We start from the raw sequence: 16300 nt of genomic DNA on the forward strand, positions 1-16300 counted from the left end.
GCGCGTGCTGGCGCTCGGGCCATTTAAATGTGTGTGAGGGAGCCCCTGAAATGGCCGCGCAGGTCGCTGCGGTGCGCGCAGTGTCCCGGGCCCCGGAGGAGCCGCCCCCGCTCCCCTCCGGGGACCGGCCTGGCAGGCCCCGCGGCAGCGGGCGCCGGCGGCGGAGCACCCCCGGCGAGGCGGCGAGCGGCGGCAAGCGGGCCCGGCTGAGCCAGCCGCAGCTGCTGGCGGGGCCCGGCCCGGCGGAGCCGCTGCCCCCGGCCGCCCTGCCCGGCCTGCCCGCCGCCGCCGGGCTCTTCACCTTCTCCCCGCTCAGCCTGCCGCCGCCCGCCGCGCTCGAGGAGCGCCGCCACCACCACCACCGACATCGCCCCGCCACCGGCCCCGATCCCGGCCGCCTGGCCGCCGGGCAGCCGCAGAAAGCAAGGCGGGGCAGCCCCGCGGACGGGGCAGCCGGGCGGCCCAGCAAGCGAGGTGAGGAGCGGGGGGTGCAGCGGGGCCGGCCGGCTGTCGCCCGTGCACCTGGGCTTGGCGCCCGCCTTGTGCGTCTGGTGGTCGGCCGGGCGGGCTCGGCGGAGCCTTTTGCTCGGGCTCGGCCTCGCGCGTTCGGGCGAAGGCGGGAGCGGGGAGAAACGCAGCTCTGGGAGCCCCGAGCCCGTCTGCGTACGCTTATGTGTTCGGGGTTGCGCGGGCAGAGCCGGACTCGGTCCTTGTCGCTGTTACCGCGGCACGACGCCGCTGCCCCTCGGGAGACTGAGCGCGGAGCCCGGGTGCGCGGCGGAGGGAGCCGAGCCGCGGTCTGTGGGGAGCGGGGGCTGTGGTGCTGCTGCTCAGAGCTGCCCTGTCGCCGGTTCAGGACACAAACGCTGGCATAGTAAAGCTGCTCTCCTACTCTACCTGCATTAGCATGTGCTAACGCTGACGAGCCGCTGCTTTGGTTTGGGCTTTATTCTTTTTTTAAAAATAAAATCCCGAGATTTGTCAAATCGGAAGGCCAAAGCGTCTCTGAATGTGGGGGCGTGTGTCTTGTTTTCAGGCGGTACAGAATGTTTTGCTTCCGACACAAATTTATGATAGTAAAAGTGTGTTGGTGAGAGCAGCACGAATATAAGGCAGTTGTGATAGCTGCTGTAGTAAAGATGTTGTGAATTGTGCTTTGAGGGTGTGTGTGGAAGTTCTGTGCCAAAGAAACCAGCGGTGCAGTGCTTGCAGAAGTTAGGTCTTGTAGGGTAAACTTAGATTAGAATGGGCAAGACTGTTACAGGAAGAGACTTTTCACTATTTAGTACTTAGTAGTTTTAGTAATGACAGTCAGAGCTGCTGGACAGTAGATACTAAGCTCTAGCTTGATAAATGTTGCTGAAAGTACAGAAACAGTGTATCTTCATGGCCTGGGAGTGTGACCAGGTCACTTCTAACCCAGTAATACAGGGAGAGCTCTTTTTAGTGTTGTCTTAAACACTGTTACCATCGTCTGAATTCCAGATTTGCGAAGGAAGGGTTTGCTGACGGGAGTCTGAAGCTCTTCAGTTCTTGTCCTAGAACCACTATGTGCTGGATTTGGGATGGGGCTGGATTTGTTTTCCTGTCTTTCCCTATCACTTTTTATTTCTGTGTATAATCTAGTTAATCTCTCAGTTTTGACAGGACTATTCCTTTCTTTGGCCACAGGTGACAAGGAACATCTCCAGTGCCCTTGTTACACGGTGATCATAGTGTGGTTATGTGTTGACTAATAGTTTTAGACTGCTGGAGGTACTGGCTCTGCTGTTGTTTTACCCCTCTGGTAACCCTCCTCACTCTGGGAGTCTGTAGTTTGATGACCTGGGTATAGTTTTCTTTGTTTGAGGTACCGGAGGCTTTCCATTTGTTTAGAGGGATAATTAAAACTATATTTCCTCCAAGAAATGGTATGGCATTACCATGATGTCCCTCTCTAGCTTTGCTCAACACAGAGGCTGCTCTCTCTAGTAGAGAATCCCATGACACTGCTCCATTTGGTGGAGGCAGTAGTAGCTTTTATCCTAAAACCAGACCAGTGTTCACTGGAAGCTCCAAACTTCAAGTTTCTAGGTGTATGTCTGCTGTTGGGGAATATCTTCAAACAGAAAGATACTTAGAATTAAAACCAGTGTACGTCTGAGGTTTTAAAACTACATCTAAAATTAGAAATGCTTAAAATAAGATGCCTTTAACAACCGAAAATTAACTTGGAAACATCTACAGGGAAGCATTCCCAACAGCTCAGTGGTGGCATGAAATTCTTGTTTAGCTTCAGCTTGGAATCTTAAGTCCCACCAGAACAGAGATCTCCTGTGTGATTAGTATGTTCACTGCAGTTGGTAAAGCAGTATCTACACTTGAGAGCTTAGTGACTGGGTAAGCTCCTGCACGCTTAACTTCTGAGGCTTCCAGGAAAGCTTATTCAAAGCACTGCTTCAGTTGACTTCCCAGAACAAGCAATCCCACCTTTCTTTTCCTGGTTTCCCTGGTTGTAAGATAGAAACAAGAGCATATGCTGTTTGTGGAGGCTAGCAGCAGTACTGTAGAAACTTGTATTTCAGGTCCTAAGACAATTGTGTGAAGTTAGTATTAAGCAATTGACTCTTTCTTTTCTTGGTGAGTAATTCTGGTTGTAACACCAGGCTGTTATGAAGGTCAACAATCCTTACTACAGAGCTGGAGACCAAAGTAGTAATGATATGGTTAAGTCCTGTGGTTGGACTAACTTGAAGCTGCATGTTTTTATCATTACATCTTTCTCACAGATCAGTGTAACATGTTTTCTTTCACTTCACATACTGGAAGAGAATAAAGAGGGCATGCAAGTGTGATAGGTTTGCAGGGAAAGAAAGGCAATTTTGTTTGCAGATAGCCCTGTGCTGCAGGAAACTGCAAAACTTTAGTCCTTGCACTTTCCAGTCAGATGTTACCTGCAGGTCACTGTCCTGGGGACGTGGGTTTTGGAGGTTTGTGTGTATCAGTGGCACAAAATAGTTCTTAGATTCAGGCAGATTAAAATCTTGGCAGTTGAGATTTGTAACAACAGGGCTGTCAGGATTTCTAACTACCATTGTAACTGCTAAATATCATTTGAATTAGTTTTTATTCCTAAAAGATGAGCAGTTAAACCATTACGTTTTGCCTAAGAGAACTACTCACACTATCTCTTAGCCTTCAGCCTTTTATGGGTTGATTAATCTTTAAAAACCCACAACAACCAACCATCTCATAATTTCTAGCTCTGAATTAACTGAATAACTGACTATAAGACTAACAAAAGATAGCTGAAGATGTGGCTGTGATGATTCTGATCCCTTAATACAAAAGGTCAGCAGCCTGAGATGTATTTTGGGGGGCCGGCAAGCTGACTGCTCCAAGTATTTTTACCTCTAAATGTCAGTTGTGGTTGTCCCCCTGAAGTCACACTGTTTTGCTGTTGTACTGTGTATCCAGAGGCCAGGAGGTTCTGCGATGGAAGTCTTGGTGTTTAAATGTTACACATACTTGTTTATCCTCTTCCCCTGCATGGTACTGCCTTAAATGTCAGAAGTTATTAATGTACTTAATTATAGATGTTCTGAAACATAGACTCCTTTTAAAGGGATTCTAATGAAACTATTAAAATGGAAATAATTTTAGGATATTAAGCTTGAGTTCTGGGAGTTTTCCTGAAGCCAGACGTGCTGCATTTTTTGTTGTGTAATTAAGTCTTGTAAATCAAAAGTCAAGGTGTCAGTGTTGGCCAGTCTGGGACAGACAGCTTCAAGTGAGAGCTGGCTAATTCTTTGGGGTGAACATGCTGCAACTGCAGAACTCTAATCTTCTCTTTATTGTTGCTGCCAGAAACTCCAGATGAAAATGGCAAAACCCAGCGAGCTGACAGTCTCATTGTGAAGAAGATCAAGAAAAAAAAGAAAAAGAAACACCGGGAAGATATGAGGGGAAAACGGCTGAAGATGTACAACAAAGAAGTGCAGACAGTGTGTGCCGGACTGACTCGCATTGACAAAGAGACTCTGTTTCAAGGACAGTGTGATAACTTGGAAATAAACAAGGAATCCTTCAGGTATCTGAAGGATGAGCAGCTCTGCAGACTGAACTTGGGGATGCAGGAATACCGAATACCCCAGGGAGTACAAACACCATTTGTGACACACCAGGAGCATTCTGTTCGTAGCAACTTCTTGAAGACTGGCACTAAGTTTAGTAACTTCATTCATGAAGAGCATCAGTCCAATGGTGGTGCTCTTGTCCTTCATGCTTACATGGATGAACTCTCATTTTTGTCTCCAGTGGAGATGGAGAGATTTGCAGAGGAGTTTCTTGCCTTGTCATTCAGTGAAAATGATAAGAATGCAGCTTACTATGCCTTAGCCATAGTACATGGAGCAGCTGCCTATTTACCAGACTTCCTGGATTATTTTGCTTTTAACTTTCCTAACACTCCAGTGAAAATGGAAATTTTGGGCAAGAAGGATATTGAAACAACAACGATTTCAAATTTTCACTCTCAGGTAAGGATGGTTTAAAGGCATAAATGTTGCACAACATCTAGATTAAATCAGATCTCATTAATCCAGAGCAGGGGTGGCCTAAAACATTGAGAGAAGTGTCTAAGTAGATGAAAAACGATGATTTGGGAAGTGCTGATGCTGTGCTGTTTATTCCTGTTTCTGCTTAAAGCTCTTTTGTGCCCACTAGTAATTGGTGAATCACATTTCAGATGCTGTTGACTGTGGCCTGTGGAAAGCTCTGTACTGGTGGTCTTTCAGACTTGCAGTTGATCTTCTAAACTTGGGCAAGTCTGAAATGCTGCATAGATTAGTTACTGCTTTTTCAGTGATTCTGGGGTTTGGATACAGCACTGTTGTGGTTCAGGTTTCATTCACAACAAATAAGTTTCTTAACATCTTAATTCTATCAAGAGCTGATGCTGGATATTCAAACTTCTCAGCTTCAGAGAGGTGCTTAGAATATCTTTTAAATGGCCTTTGAAGGTTTTCATTCTATTACCTTGATTTCCATTGTAGGCTTAAACAGTCTTAAATCCTCTGTGTCTTAAATGGCTGCAACAGTTAACTAAGCTAATTTCAAGATTCCCTTATGAAACCCCCTTGCATTTGAGTCTTGTGATGAAACTTAGAAGTGTCAATGACCATCCAGCAGCATTACAGTTCAGAAAAAATTGTTTCAGATGGAATAAATCTATCCCTGCTTAGTCTAGGCTGGGAATAAGGTTGGCTGCTGATTACTTTTAAAGTCTTATTCAAGACCTTACTTTCCTTCTAACAGGTGAAGCAGTAAAGATAAACCCCAAAGCTCTGTAGTGGGGTGCACTGCAGTGCTGCTGGAACAGCCCTTCTTTAGCAGCACAGTTGGGAATGCTCATGGATGGGCTCTCTGGATCTCTCTAGAGCTTACCAAATGCTTATAAAAGATTTGCACTAAGAACAACAATTGCTTCACAGAGTTACTGTGGTCACTTGTGGCATCTGAATGCTTCCTAGCACTTATCATAGATGTCATTAAATTAGTCATTCTGACACTTTGCTTATGAATTTGTTTGTCAATGAATAGCTGCTGCAGCAGCTCTTACCTTAAACTAGCTTCAACTCCTTGGTTTCAGTAAATCCTTGTGCTGACAGCCATGTCCCAGAGCAGAGCTCTGCACACAGCCTGCAGGCTGCTGTCTGCAGGATCCCTGCTGCACAGTGCATGTCTGCTGCAGATGGGACACTTGGCACAGCTTAGGCTTGAAAGTCTCTTGTGTTAGTGATTTAGTTGTGTTCTTTGATGCCATGATTATAGGGTAATTTACTGTGAGTCCACGTGGTGACACCTAACATGGCTGAGCAGTGCCAGTGGGAAACTGAACAGTTACACTTTTTGTTGGTGAATGTCTTGTGAATGTGAACAGCTTATGCTATAAATACATCTGAGGAATGTATGGTCATAAACTAGAGGCTTCACTGGGCTATAGTCTCTGCTGGTGCTTCAATTAATTCTATTTTAAGTACTGTCTAAACATGATTAAGATTGAGTCATGACATAAGGTTTGGTTGGTCTAAAACATGTCTCTAAACCCAGCTTCAGCATGACCTGGTTAATCCTCTCTGGCTGAAGTGTGTTCGTGCAGATCACTGAGCAAACAGAAGTCTTGTCACAGCTTGTGAGACAGAACACGTGATGGGAAACTGTCTAAGGATGTGTTTAAATGGAATGTGGGTTCAACTCTGGCTGCTGCATGCTGCTGAAACTCAAATTTTGCAAGCCAGCTTGTCTTTAACTAGGGAAGGTTGAGGTATCCTGCTTCAGAGAGCAGGGGTGGGGGATGTCTGGCTGTTCTGCTGCTGGTCCCTGGCAGCGCTGTTGAGGAAGAAGCAGATTGGCTCAGCTTCACTTTTGGAACTTCCTATGTTGTGATACTGATCCTGTTTTAACTGAAGACAAGTCACCTCTATCCTAGGCAGAACCTTCTGTGTGCATGAACATGTTTGCTGTGCTGATCCACACTGGCAAGGGGGTTTTGACCATTTGAAGACTTGAAAATGAAAATTTGGTCTGTAAACTGCAAGTTAACTGAAAGATCATGTGACCTTTGGCTTGTACATCATCCAGCTGCTTTGTGTGTACCCTTTCAGACAAATGACATTAGTAGGAAGTGTCTCTAATTCAAAATAAGGACTTTAACCTGGAAGACTTCATTTAAAAAAAATCTAGTGATAATTAACTCCCTTGCAAAGTGAATTCCTTAGTTCTTGGGGCAGTGAGGACAAGTTAAAAAATATTTATAACAAAGCACTCCAGTATTTTTTAGTACAACTGTTTCATTTCTGTATTTTAAAATCAACTTTTGATATTTTCTGGGGTTTTTTTTTGGCTTGTATTGTCTCTGGCTCATTTGTTCCAGTGCTCAAGCTAAGCTTTGCTTGGAGCTGTTCACTTGCACTAGGAGCTTTGGCTTCTCAGATCACTGAGCAGTGACTTGAGAGCTTTCTTCACATGAGGCCATTCTTCAATTTGAACCTCCTTAGCAGCACAGCTAGAACCAACTCTTATTTTCCCTGACAGTTGTTCCAGTACAGCTGCTTCTGGTCTACTCAGTGAACTGGAATATGTCTAGGCTTGAAAAACTGCTTCTGCTTTTTTCCAGGCAGCAGCTGTCCAGTTCCCTGGTCAGTTGTGGATAGGGGCCAAAGAACAGTTAAACTCTCCCAAAGGAGTAGGGGTTCTGGGAACAGGCCAGGGAGGAGCTGGGGGAAGTAGGTCTTACATAAGTTGCTATAGCTTCTGGCAAGGTGGTGGGAGAAGGAGCTAACAGGTGATAATAGGATAGGTTTTTCTACTTCTGCAACATGCTGTCATACATGCTTTCATTAATGAATCATCTCATGGTTTAGTTGTCTGCCTCATCTTAACTTTTCTTGAAATCCAAGATTTCCTTAAAGTATTTCTGGTGCCTTTTACAGCTCTTCAATTGTTTTATATTTTTTCATTGCATTCCAGTGCGTTAAAATCCTGTTAAAGCTTCTAGTTTTTCGTTAGCTTTAAGAACACCACAAGGAAAACCACAAAGTATTAGAATTCATTTTAACTGGTGACAGATGCCTGAGAAATGCCTGAGTCTCACCAGGTGATCTCTTAACCCAGAGTAGTGGATCTCCACTGGAACAGTACTGGGCAGTTAAAGTGAACTGGTGTAAGGACCAGAGCATTTCAGTCCTTGGGTTTACCCCCAGGTGCACAGAATTAGACCAGTGCTGTGGGTTTCCAGTGCTGCTGCTCTGAATTGCATCTGGCTAGCTGGTGAAAGAGTTCCACTTCACTACTGGTATGTTCACATCCAACATCAAATTTCCACTGGGATTTAGAAACTTCACTTTCTCTGAGGGCAACAGCAAAATAAGAATTAATAGCCCCTGAAGAAAATGCCTGCCTTGTAAAATCTAAATGCTTAAACCCAGAAATTGTCTGTACTCATTCAGCTGCTGCTGGTGACTTTGTGGACTTGAAGGTTGAGTGCTTGAGCTGCACAGTGAAGTTCTGTGACTTGCAATGTGAACTTCTGCATTTGCAGGCAGAACTGATGCACTGCATCAGTTAGCTTAGGACTGAGGAATAAAGCTGTATGGGAAGTTTCCTTTGGCTCTTACTTAGCTTTTAATTAAAATGTAAGTGTGTGCAGTCAGTGCAGAACTGCCAACGGCACAGACACAAAGCTAAAGAGAGGACTCTGGAAATAGAAGGGAGCTAAACTGCTATAATTAAGAAGTGAAACATCTATGGTTGCTGCTGGAAAATAAAATTCAACAGTAACTGTAACTCTTGCTTTATTAATCTCCTAATTTTACCCTTAACAACTTCATGGAGTAGCTTAACTACATCTGGTTTGTTTGCTGAGCTGCAAAACTTAAAGCTAAAAAGATGAAAATGAAGCATCTTCTTACATACATCTATAAATGGAGTCATAAAAAGGTGCCTCACTTTGAACATGGCTGTAAAGCTGCAAAGGTACCAGTAACCTCCTCTCCTTTGTACCTGGCCCACCACTTAGCCATGGAGTTTCTCACCACTAGAACCACTTGATGAGTGTAGAGGCTGCTGAAGGTTGGGGTTTAGACACAACTGAGTAGACAAACCAGACTGACTATGGCAGAATTTCTGCTCTTTTTAAGGTTGAGCAGCTGCTGCACTTATATCCAACCTACTCTGTGTCCATATGGCATGCTAGAGCTGCAGTCCATAGCATGAGACTAGAGAATGCTGGAGTCTGGCCAGTGGTCCTCCTCTGGGAACAGAAAGCTGGCAGAAGCTTTCAGATGACCTGGGAAGTGGGACAACCCGTGCTACAGAGGATGACAAAAAAAAAACCTGAGTGAGATTAAAGTGTTCCAGACTGCAGCAGTGGCAGCAGGTTACATCGTAACATGGTTATATATCAACACTGAGTTTCCAGCCAGACCTCTCATGTTTTCAGTTTTTGTCCAGTTTTGTATATACACTGTAGTAATGTTAACAGAACTAAGGACATGGTTCTGTGATGGACCCCAAGGTTCTTCACTACGATCACAAGGAAAAAGCCTCTAGGACATGACTGCAGTGAGTGTGCAGATGCTTCAGTGGCAGTATTTGGTTTGAAATGTAGCAGCAGCCAGCTGCACAAACTGGCACTGTTTAAGGTTGCTGGTGAAAGACTTGAGTCACAGTGAAACTCTGCATGCTGGATTTCTCAAGTCAGCCTTGAAGCACTGAGTTGTCCCTGATTTAGTCAAGTGCTCAGACTTCGGAGGTGTTTTCCTGTCAGCAGCACAGAGTTCTGGTCTCTTGGGACAGCTTGGGGCCAGATGTTCTGAATGGTCTCTGTGCCTGTTTCCAAAGGTGGTATCTAGTGGAATGGATAGAGATGAGTCCAAGATGCATCTCATCTGTGGCCTAGTGCATTGTATTAGCCCATTTTGATCTCCTGTGACAGAGTTAAAGCTGTGCTGGTGTTGTCTTCTCCTTTCTGGCCACTCAGGTCAATCGAACATACTGCTGTGGAACCTACCGAGCAGGACCAATGCGGCAGATCAGTCTTGTGGGAGCAGTGGATGAAGAAGTTGGAGACTACTTCCCAGAATTTCTAGATATGTTAGAAGAATCTCCATTTCTCAGAGTAAGCAGTAACTTGTGGTGTTTTTAGAGCACTCTATATTTAAACAATTCCTACAGCCCACCTAGATCCAAGTAAATAGAAGCCATGAGAAGTTTTATCTGTTGATGTGCTTCTTGCTTGGGCTACTGAGGTACAGGAGGTCCTGTGTCCAGGTGAAAGGGACTGGATTAGGTAGCTGCAGTTGTGTGAATAACTGAAAATTAAATGTAGTTTATCATGTATAGGTACTGCATAATCATCCATTTCCCTGAAAGCTAAGTTTGATAAAGTTAGCTTGGAATATATTTTACATCCCAAAGTGATCATAGTTTGTGCTGTTCTTTTGGTATCATATTTGAGGCAATTTTACCAAAGGGATTGTTGAACTTTTCTGTCTCACCCAGTGTTCTGTGGGTTATTTTGGTTTTGTTCTCTCATAGATGACGTTGCCCTGGGGTACTCTTTCTAGTCTCAGACTTCAGTGCAGGTCACAAAGCGATGATGGTCCCATAATGTGGGTGAGACCTGGAGAGCAGATGATCCCAACAGCTGACATGCCAAAATCGCCGTTCAAACGCCGCCGGTAATGTTTTCTTTTCCTTTTGGTGTTAAAGGTAAAACATTGCAGCTATGTCTGTGTTAGGTTTGAGAACAAAACCCAAGTCCTTTGATTAGTTCTTCAGAAGGCTCATGCACAACTTGAAGTTTCGCTTTCATTTCTGTATCAAACTGGCTCAGTGGAGAAGACAAAGACTTTGTTTGTGATGGTTATTTCATCACTTTCCATGGCAGTATGTCCTAGATCAGTGCTTTAAGATCACAACCTCCCTTATCCTTTAGGAGACTTCTATGGAAAGAACTGTTTTGGTGGAGGGGGCAAGTGAAATGCTGTAAACCAGCAGAGATCCTTACACTGTTCATGTTGTTTCAGTGGTACAGCACTTATAATACTGCTGCCCTCTCAGGAGGTACTGTGGTGTGCATGTTGTTCTTGCTGTCTTTCTCAGAAACAATGTGCTGTAGAACAAGTGTTAAAGAATTGGAAGCATATTTTAATTGGCATTTTGAGCAGAATGGTTGTATGTGCTCCCAAATAACTAAATTCAGTATTTATTAAACTAATTTTAGTTTACATACCACTTAAGTTTTTGAAGAATTCTTTCAGGACAAGTGAACAAAAATATTTTTAGGTGATTAGCTTTGTTTTCTAAAGCTTGGTCTCATAACCTGAATTGCACCTTGCTGTGTACACTTCTATCTTTTGTTGAATAAACACCTGGCAGAAATCAGAGGGAGGTGCTTTGGTCTTTGACTTTGAAGTCTACAGCACTGAACATTTTAAAGATTATTTTAATGTAAGTGTTTATTTTTAAGTAGTCTGAAATATTTTTTAGTAAGCCTTTTTATCACATTGTAGGTCAATGAATGAAATAAAGAACCTCCAGTACCTACCTCGGACCAGCGAGCCCCGGGAGGTTCTGTTTGAAGACAGAACAAGAGCTCATGCTGATCATGTGGGTCAAGGGTTTGACTGGCAGAGTACAGCTGCTGTAGGTGTTCTCAAGGCTGTACAGTTTGGGGAATGGTGAGTGCCACTGAAATGCCAATGTTTAGTATGAGGGGGTGGTTCTAAACACTCTTTCTTAAAAAAAAAAAAGGACATCTTGTAAAAGGAGTCAAAGAAATTATTTTAAGCCTGTGATAAGTGATGTCTAGAGCTTGAAGAACACAAGCTATATGCCTGCCCTTTCCCCCCCTCTTCTTGAGGCAGTAGAGAAGTTTTAACAGCAGCTTGCAGAAAATTCCATTAAAAAAAAAAAAAAAGATTCCATGCCTGGACCATCATCTGTGACAGCTCTTTTCCTGAACAGCTATATTCATGCTAACTTCCATGACAGTAATCCAAGAACTCCATGTCATCAGCTTCACAGCTGCAGTGCTTCCTCATCTTATGTGTCCAGGACACTGCTGTTGACCTTGCACTGAAACTAGGTTTGCATCATGGTTATTTCTAGCAATTACAGAAGAAATTGGATAGCATCATTATCAGTATCACTGGATATTCATGTGAATAAAAGGTGCCTTTCATTCACAGCCATTGAATAAAAGCCAGCTGCTTATTGCTTCAGCTTCAGAGTTACTTTTTGCTTTGTTTTTCCATTAATGCAGACTTATTCTAATTTGAATATGGAAGTGGTTCTCAGACATTTCAGTATAGTATAGATCCACAAAAACATGACTTTTGCTGTGTGTGCATCTAAAAAGCAAAGTCTGAATTATACCTCATCCTCAAAGTAAGATATGTATTGAGAAGTGATGAGACTGTGCACTGTGTCAGGCTGAATCAGGTCATTGGTTCAATGAATCCATGCTGGCAAGTTCTGTCATTCTCTGCAATTCAAATTCTTTAACCACTCCTGGGATTCTCATCTCTTTCTAGGAGTGACCAGCCTCGTATAACCAAAGATGTGGTTTGTTTTCATGCTGAAGATTTCACTGATGTTGTACAGAGACTTCAGTTGGACCTGCATGAGCCTCCAGTGTCACAGGTATCAAATATTCCCTAGTGACAGCTCCTCCTTAGCCTTTTGGAAGTAGCTTCTGGCAGTTTCAGGCTCACCATTAGCCAGCCCTTTTGTGTCCTTGGTGGTCTTCAGTTCACAGCTCCTCTCTTGGGCCATTTCCCTACTTATGTTTCATAGAAGCTCAGAGAGAGAAGGGACCTACAACAGTATCAGTCCTACTGCCTTTCCTTTCTACCAAGCTGGGGTTTGTGCTGCAGGTGTTGGTATGTGCTATAGAAACAATTAGAAGCTGATTGAGAAGCCATGTATGGCTGTTCCTGCTTTTGCTTTTATGTATTGGTGTTGTCTTGGGGCATGAAGGCATCCAGACTCAGTCTTTATGTCAAACCTGCTGATTTTGGCTGTAACTGTAGAATGCCCTTAAATGCTCATTGCCCTCTCTTAAGATGTGCACATCAGAGAAATTATATCTTAAGTCTGGTTCCCACTTAAATTTGAAGCCCCACCTGTTAAGTGAAAACATTCTGGTTAAGAGGTATGTTGGCAGTAGGTGGGTAGTGAGTTGTTGCAGCAGAGTATCCCACTAACTTTACCATTTTCCTTCTCTCAGTGTGTTCAATGGGTGGATGAAGCCAAACTAAACCAAATGAGACGGGAAGGCATTCGCTATGCTAGAATTCAGTTGTGTGACAATGACATCTACTTCATCCCTAGAAATGTCATTCATCAGTTCAAAACCGTGTCAGCAGTCTGCAGCTTGGCCTGGCACATAAGACTTAAGCAGTATCACCCCGTGGGGGAGACTTCTCAAAGTGCAGAAAGCAATTCCAGCTTGAACAGTAGTGATCCTGGGAAGACAGAGTCAGAAGGTGAACCCCAGTGCGTGAGTGTAAAAATAGAGCCTGAAGAACCAGGTGTAGAGATGCAGCTTACACCAGGGGTGTTCTCCTCCTCTGCTTCTTCGATATCAGGACTTGTGCAACCAGATCAGGTGGCCCAGCCCCTTCCAGGTTTTAAAATAGAGTCTGATCAGCAACACAATCCCCAGGCTCACGCAGGCTCTGCTGTGTGATGTGTAAATAATCCAATGGTTTTTTAACAACTTTTTAAGATTTTGATGTGAAGTTATAGTTTTATAACTGGCTTATGTTTTATTGGAGAAATCTTGCCTATAATTCTATAAAGAAAGGTGACATTCCAAAATGTCAAGCATATCTTTTTTACACAGATTATGCAAAATTCAAGTTGTATTTGAACCCCTTAGTACAACCTGTTAACAGTGGTCTACCACTTCTTTCTGTTTAAGTAAAAGAGAGATGAATATCTCATCAAAAGTCAGGATGAAACTCCTCCAGGAACATGAAATGATTGAACTGCTTCGGTCAGTGTTATTTCCTTACCTTTACTTTATTCTCTAGTCTTCACCAAAAAGTGATGCTTTTGTAGAAGACTTGCAAAGTGACTTTCCCATCTCATTTTAATTGCTTAAAAAAAGAAAAGAGAAAGCACAGCACTTTTGATTTGTGAAATTTTGGTATGTCTGTTCTTGACATGTTGGTTTCTATACCGGTTGGTTGTATACAAGCTACAGAAATTGATCTCTATTTCTTACAGTTCCTACAAAAGGTGATGTGTAAAATGAACTGAAGAAAGTGTCTGATCCTGTTGAAATGCAATGACTTACTGACCTAACATTTTTCATAGCACTGCTTATGTTGTTTGGTGTGAGGGTTTTGCTTCCAAAATACATCTTCCCTGAACATGATTAATGCTAGTGTCAAAAATTAGAGAACCTTTTGGTAGTCTTGTGGAGGAAACTGCTATCTTTGAGCACTTTAAGGCTTTAAAAATACTAACCAACGTGGCAGCTTGTTCTGATCAGGTCGTAGCGTGTCCAATGGAACCACACTTTCCCTTGTACTGATGCACTTAATGTAATAGCATTGGGTTGGTACTGACTTACACAGTAAGGCTGTCCTTGTTCTAGGAATTCTGTATTACTATTTCACAATAAAGCATTTTGGCGTTGGGCTGCTTTTTCCATCTGTAGCTTCTGGGTGCCCAGGTACTGTGGAAAAACCAGCAGCACATGCTCAGTGTGTAGAGTGTCAGCTATCAACAGCTTTTAAACAACCTTTCAATATTTCTGGATGTTAACGTGTGATCTGTATTTGACTTTCTCTCACCCCATTTATTACTTGCCCTTTCCAGTCATCAAAAGGAACAGCTCTGTCCCTTTCTCCCTCTCCCATCCCCTTCCCCACATTTAGAGTACAAGTTGGGTTTTGGTGCAACTTAAGCTGTCTCCAGATAACTTTATTTGTTCTAATCCTCACTGGGGTAGGAAAGATTTGAAACACTATGTTAGACTAGACAAAAGCAAAGATGCTGTGTTAGTTCTGGATGCATCATTTTAATATCAATTATTACTCTTCTCTTTATAAGGGTCTCTAAAATATGTTACTCTATTATAAATCTTACTTTGTGCAATATTGTTTGTGTAGGCTTTTATATACATATTAGCACCTCAGTGTAGAGGTCACTATTTTAAACTGATAGAGAAAAATAATCCTCAGAAGATACTGCAGTGATTAGTTAGAGCCTGTATTACTCCTTATGTGTGTGTATGTATTGTCTTCGGTACAAAAATGAGGACTAGGAAATATTTCAATTTAAAAGCTGATTTACAGATTGAAGTGGTAGTGACTTGTTTAGTAATCTGTGTAAATAAGGTGTTAGAATGGAAAGCTTTTATGATGAACAGTAATGTGATTCATGCAGGGGTGTAATTTAATCTTAGCAGAAATTCTAGATGACCCAGACTGGTTCATACAGGAGCAGTCTGTTCTCTGGTGGGTTGTTTGGGTTTTTTGGGATTTTTTTGTTGTGTTTTTTTTTTTTTTTCCACTTTTTACGTTGAGAGGAATTTCATAGCTTTAAGGATTGTGCAAAGTAAAATTCCTCACAGGCAATAGTGGTTTTGGTTCATCCTTCACGTTCAAAGACCCTATTACCCATGGGTGTTCTTTCCTTTGTACCAAGTCTGCTAGTCTTCCAAGTGCCCATTTCACTTCTCACGTGCTGTTCTCCGGCCGCGTCAGCAGAGGTGCGGTGCTCCGGTGGCCGCTTTGGCAGCCAGCACTGCCTGCAATGACTCAGGAACTGACCAAGCTGCAGATGCTACAGCGAGTCTGCAGCCATTCACAGGCAGAAGGAACAGGTCAAGAGCCCTCCAACTCGTGTGGTTGACAGCGAGAGCTGAAATAGAGCGGAGAGGGAATCAATGTGGAAGTCCTCTGTAAATTCTTGTGGTGTGCTTTCAGATGGTAGAGGAAGAAGACTGGAGTGGCTCATGTTGCTTTCAAAGCTGTAGCTTTAGTGACATCTGTGGCTACAGCCTGAAATACCTGGAAAATGCTCTGACTTCTCTTTGTGATAGAGGGACATGACCAACAGTGTCAATGTTCTCTTTATCATCCCTTCCATTGCTAACTCAGTATCTAACATCAGATGTAAATACAGAAATGTGTCTTCAAATCACTTGAATATTGCTGATGCTGTTCTAGCATGCTTGGGAGATTGAGGAAGAGAGGAACTACCTTTAATAATCTATTATCTAACAACAGGATCAGCTCTGGTCTGCTGTAACCTCTCAAACTCCACCCCAGTTCTGGGTGTGAAGTCAGAGGGCTTGCTCCATGAAACTGATCACTCTGCTGTCCTACCATTGCTTCAAAATTGCTTCAATTACATTGGAAACAGAGTAGGACTAGAACAGTGCTTTGATATGAGAAAGGCAAATGTTTTCCAGAACAAGACATGTAGAATACTGATGTTTATAAGCTGCAGCTGCTGGGAACTTGCTGAGCAAAACAAATCTCTGGGTAGGTCTGAGAATCTCATGTTAAATGGCTGGTTGTTGAAGATAAATGCAGAGCAGTTCATAAATACAAATGTGCTGCTCAGTTACTGCAAGTGCTCAGTTCTTTGTTGCTGTGATAGGGTTGTCAGCTGAGAGGTGGAAATCACTCTGGCTGTATGCTAGAGACAACTGCTAGTGGACCATGAAGAGCTGATTGGCTTGGAGTTACAGAACCAGAGTTTAGGCTTCTATTTTAAAGACATTGCTATTGATTTA

At 43.2% G+C, this 16300-nt stretch overlaps 1 protein-coding gene across 1 annotated transcript; it reads left to right on the forward strand.

Annotated features, from left to right (window-relative positions):
* Nucleotides 1-16: 16 nt before the first annotated feature.
* On the forward strand, nt 17-13234 carry RSBN1 (round spermatid basic protein 1). The gene is made up of 7 exons (XM_054395895.1): nt 17-474; nt 3847-4517; nt 9521-9658; nt 10078-10220; nt 11055-11222; nt 12078-12186; nt 12773-13234. Exons 1-7 carry the CDS (start codon nt 51-53, stop codon nt 13232-13234), a joined length of 2115 nt encoding a protein of 704 aa, XP_054251870.1. The 5' UTR covers nt 17-50.
* Nucleotides 13235-16300: the final 3066 nt, after the last annotated feature.

This window comes from Indicator indicator, chromosome 35 (assembly GCF_027791375.1).
Source record: "Indicator indicator isolate 239-I01 chromosome 35, UM_Iind_1.1, whole genome shotgun sequence".
NCBI classification, from domain to species: domain Eukaryota; kingdom Metazoa; phylum Chordata; class Aves; order Piciformes; family Indicatoridae; genus Indicator; species Indicator indicator.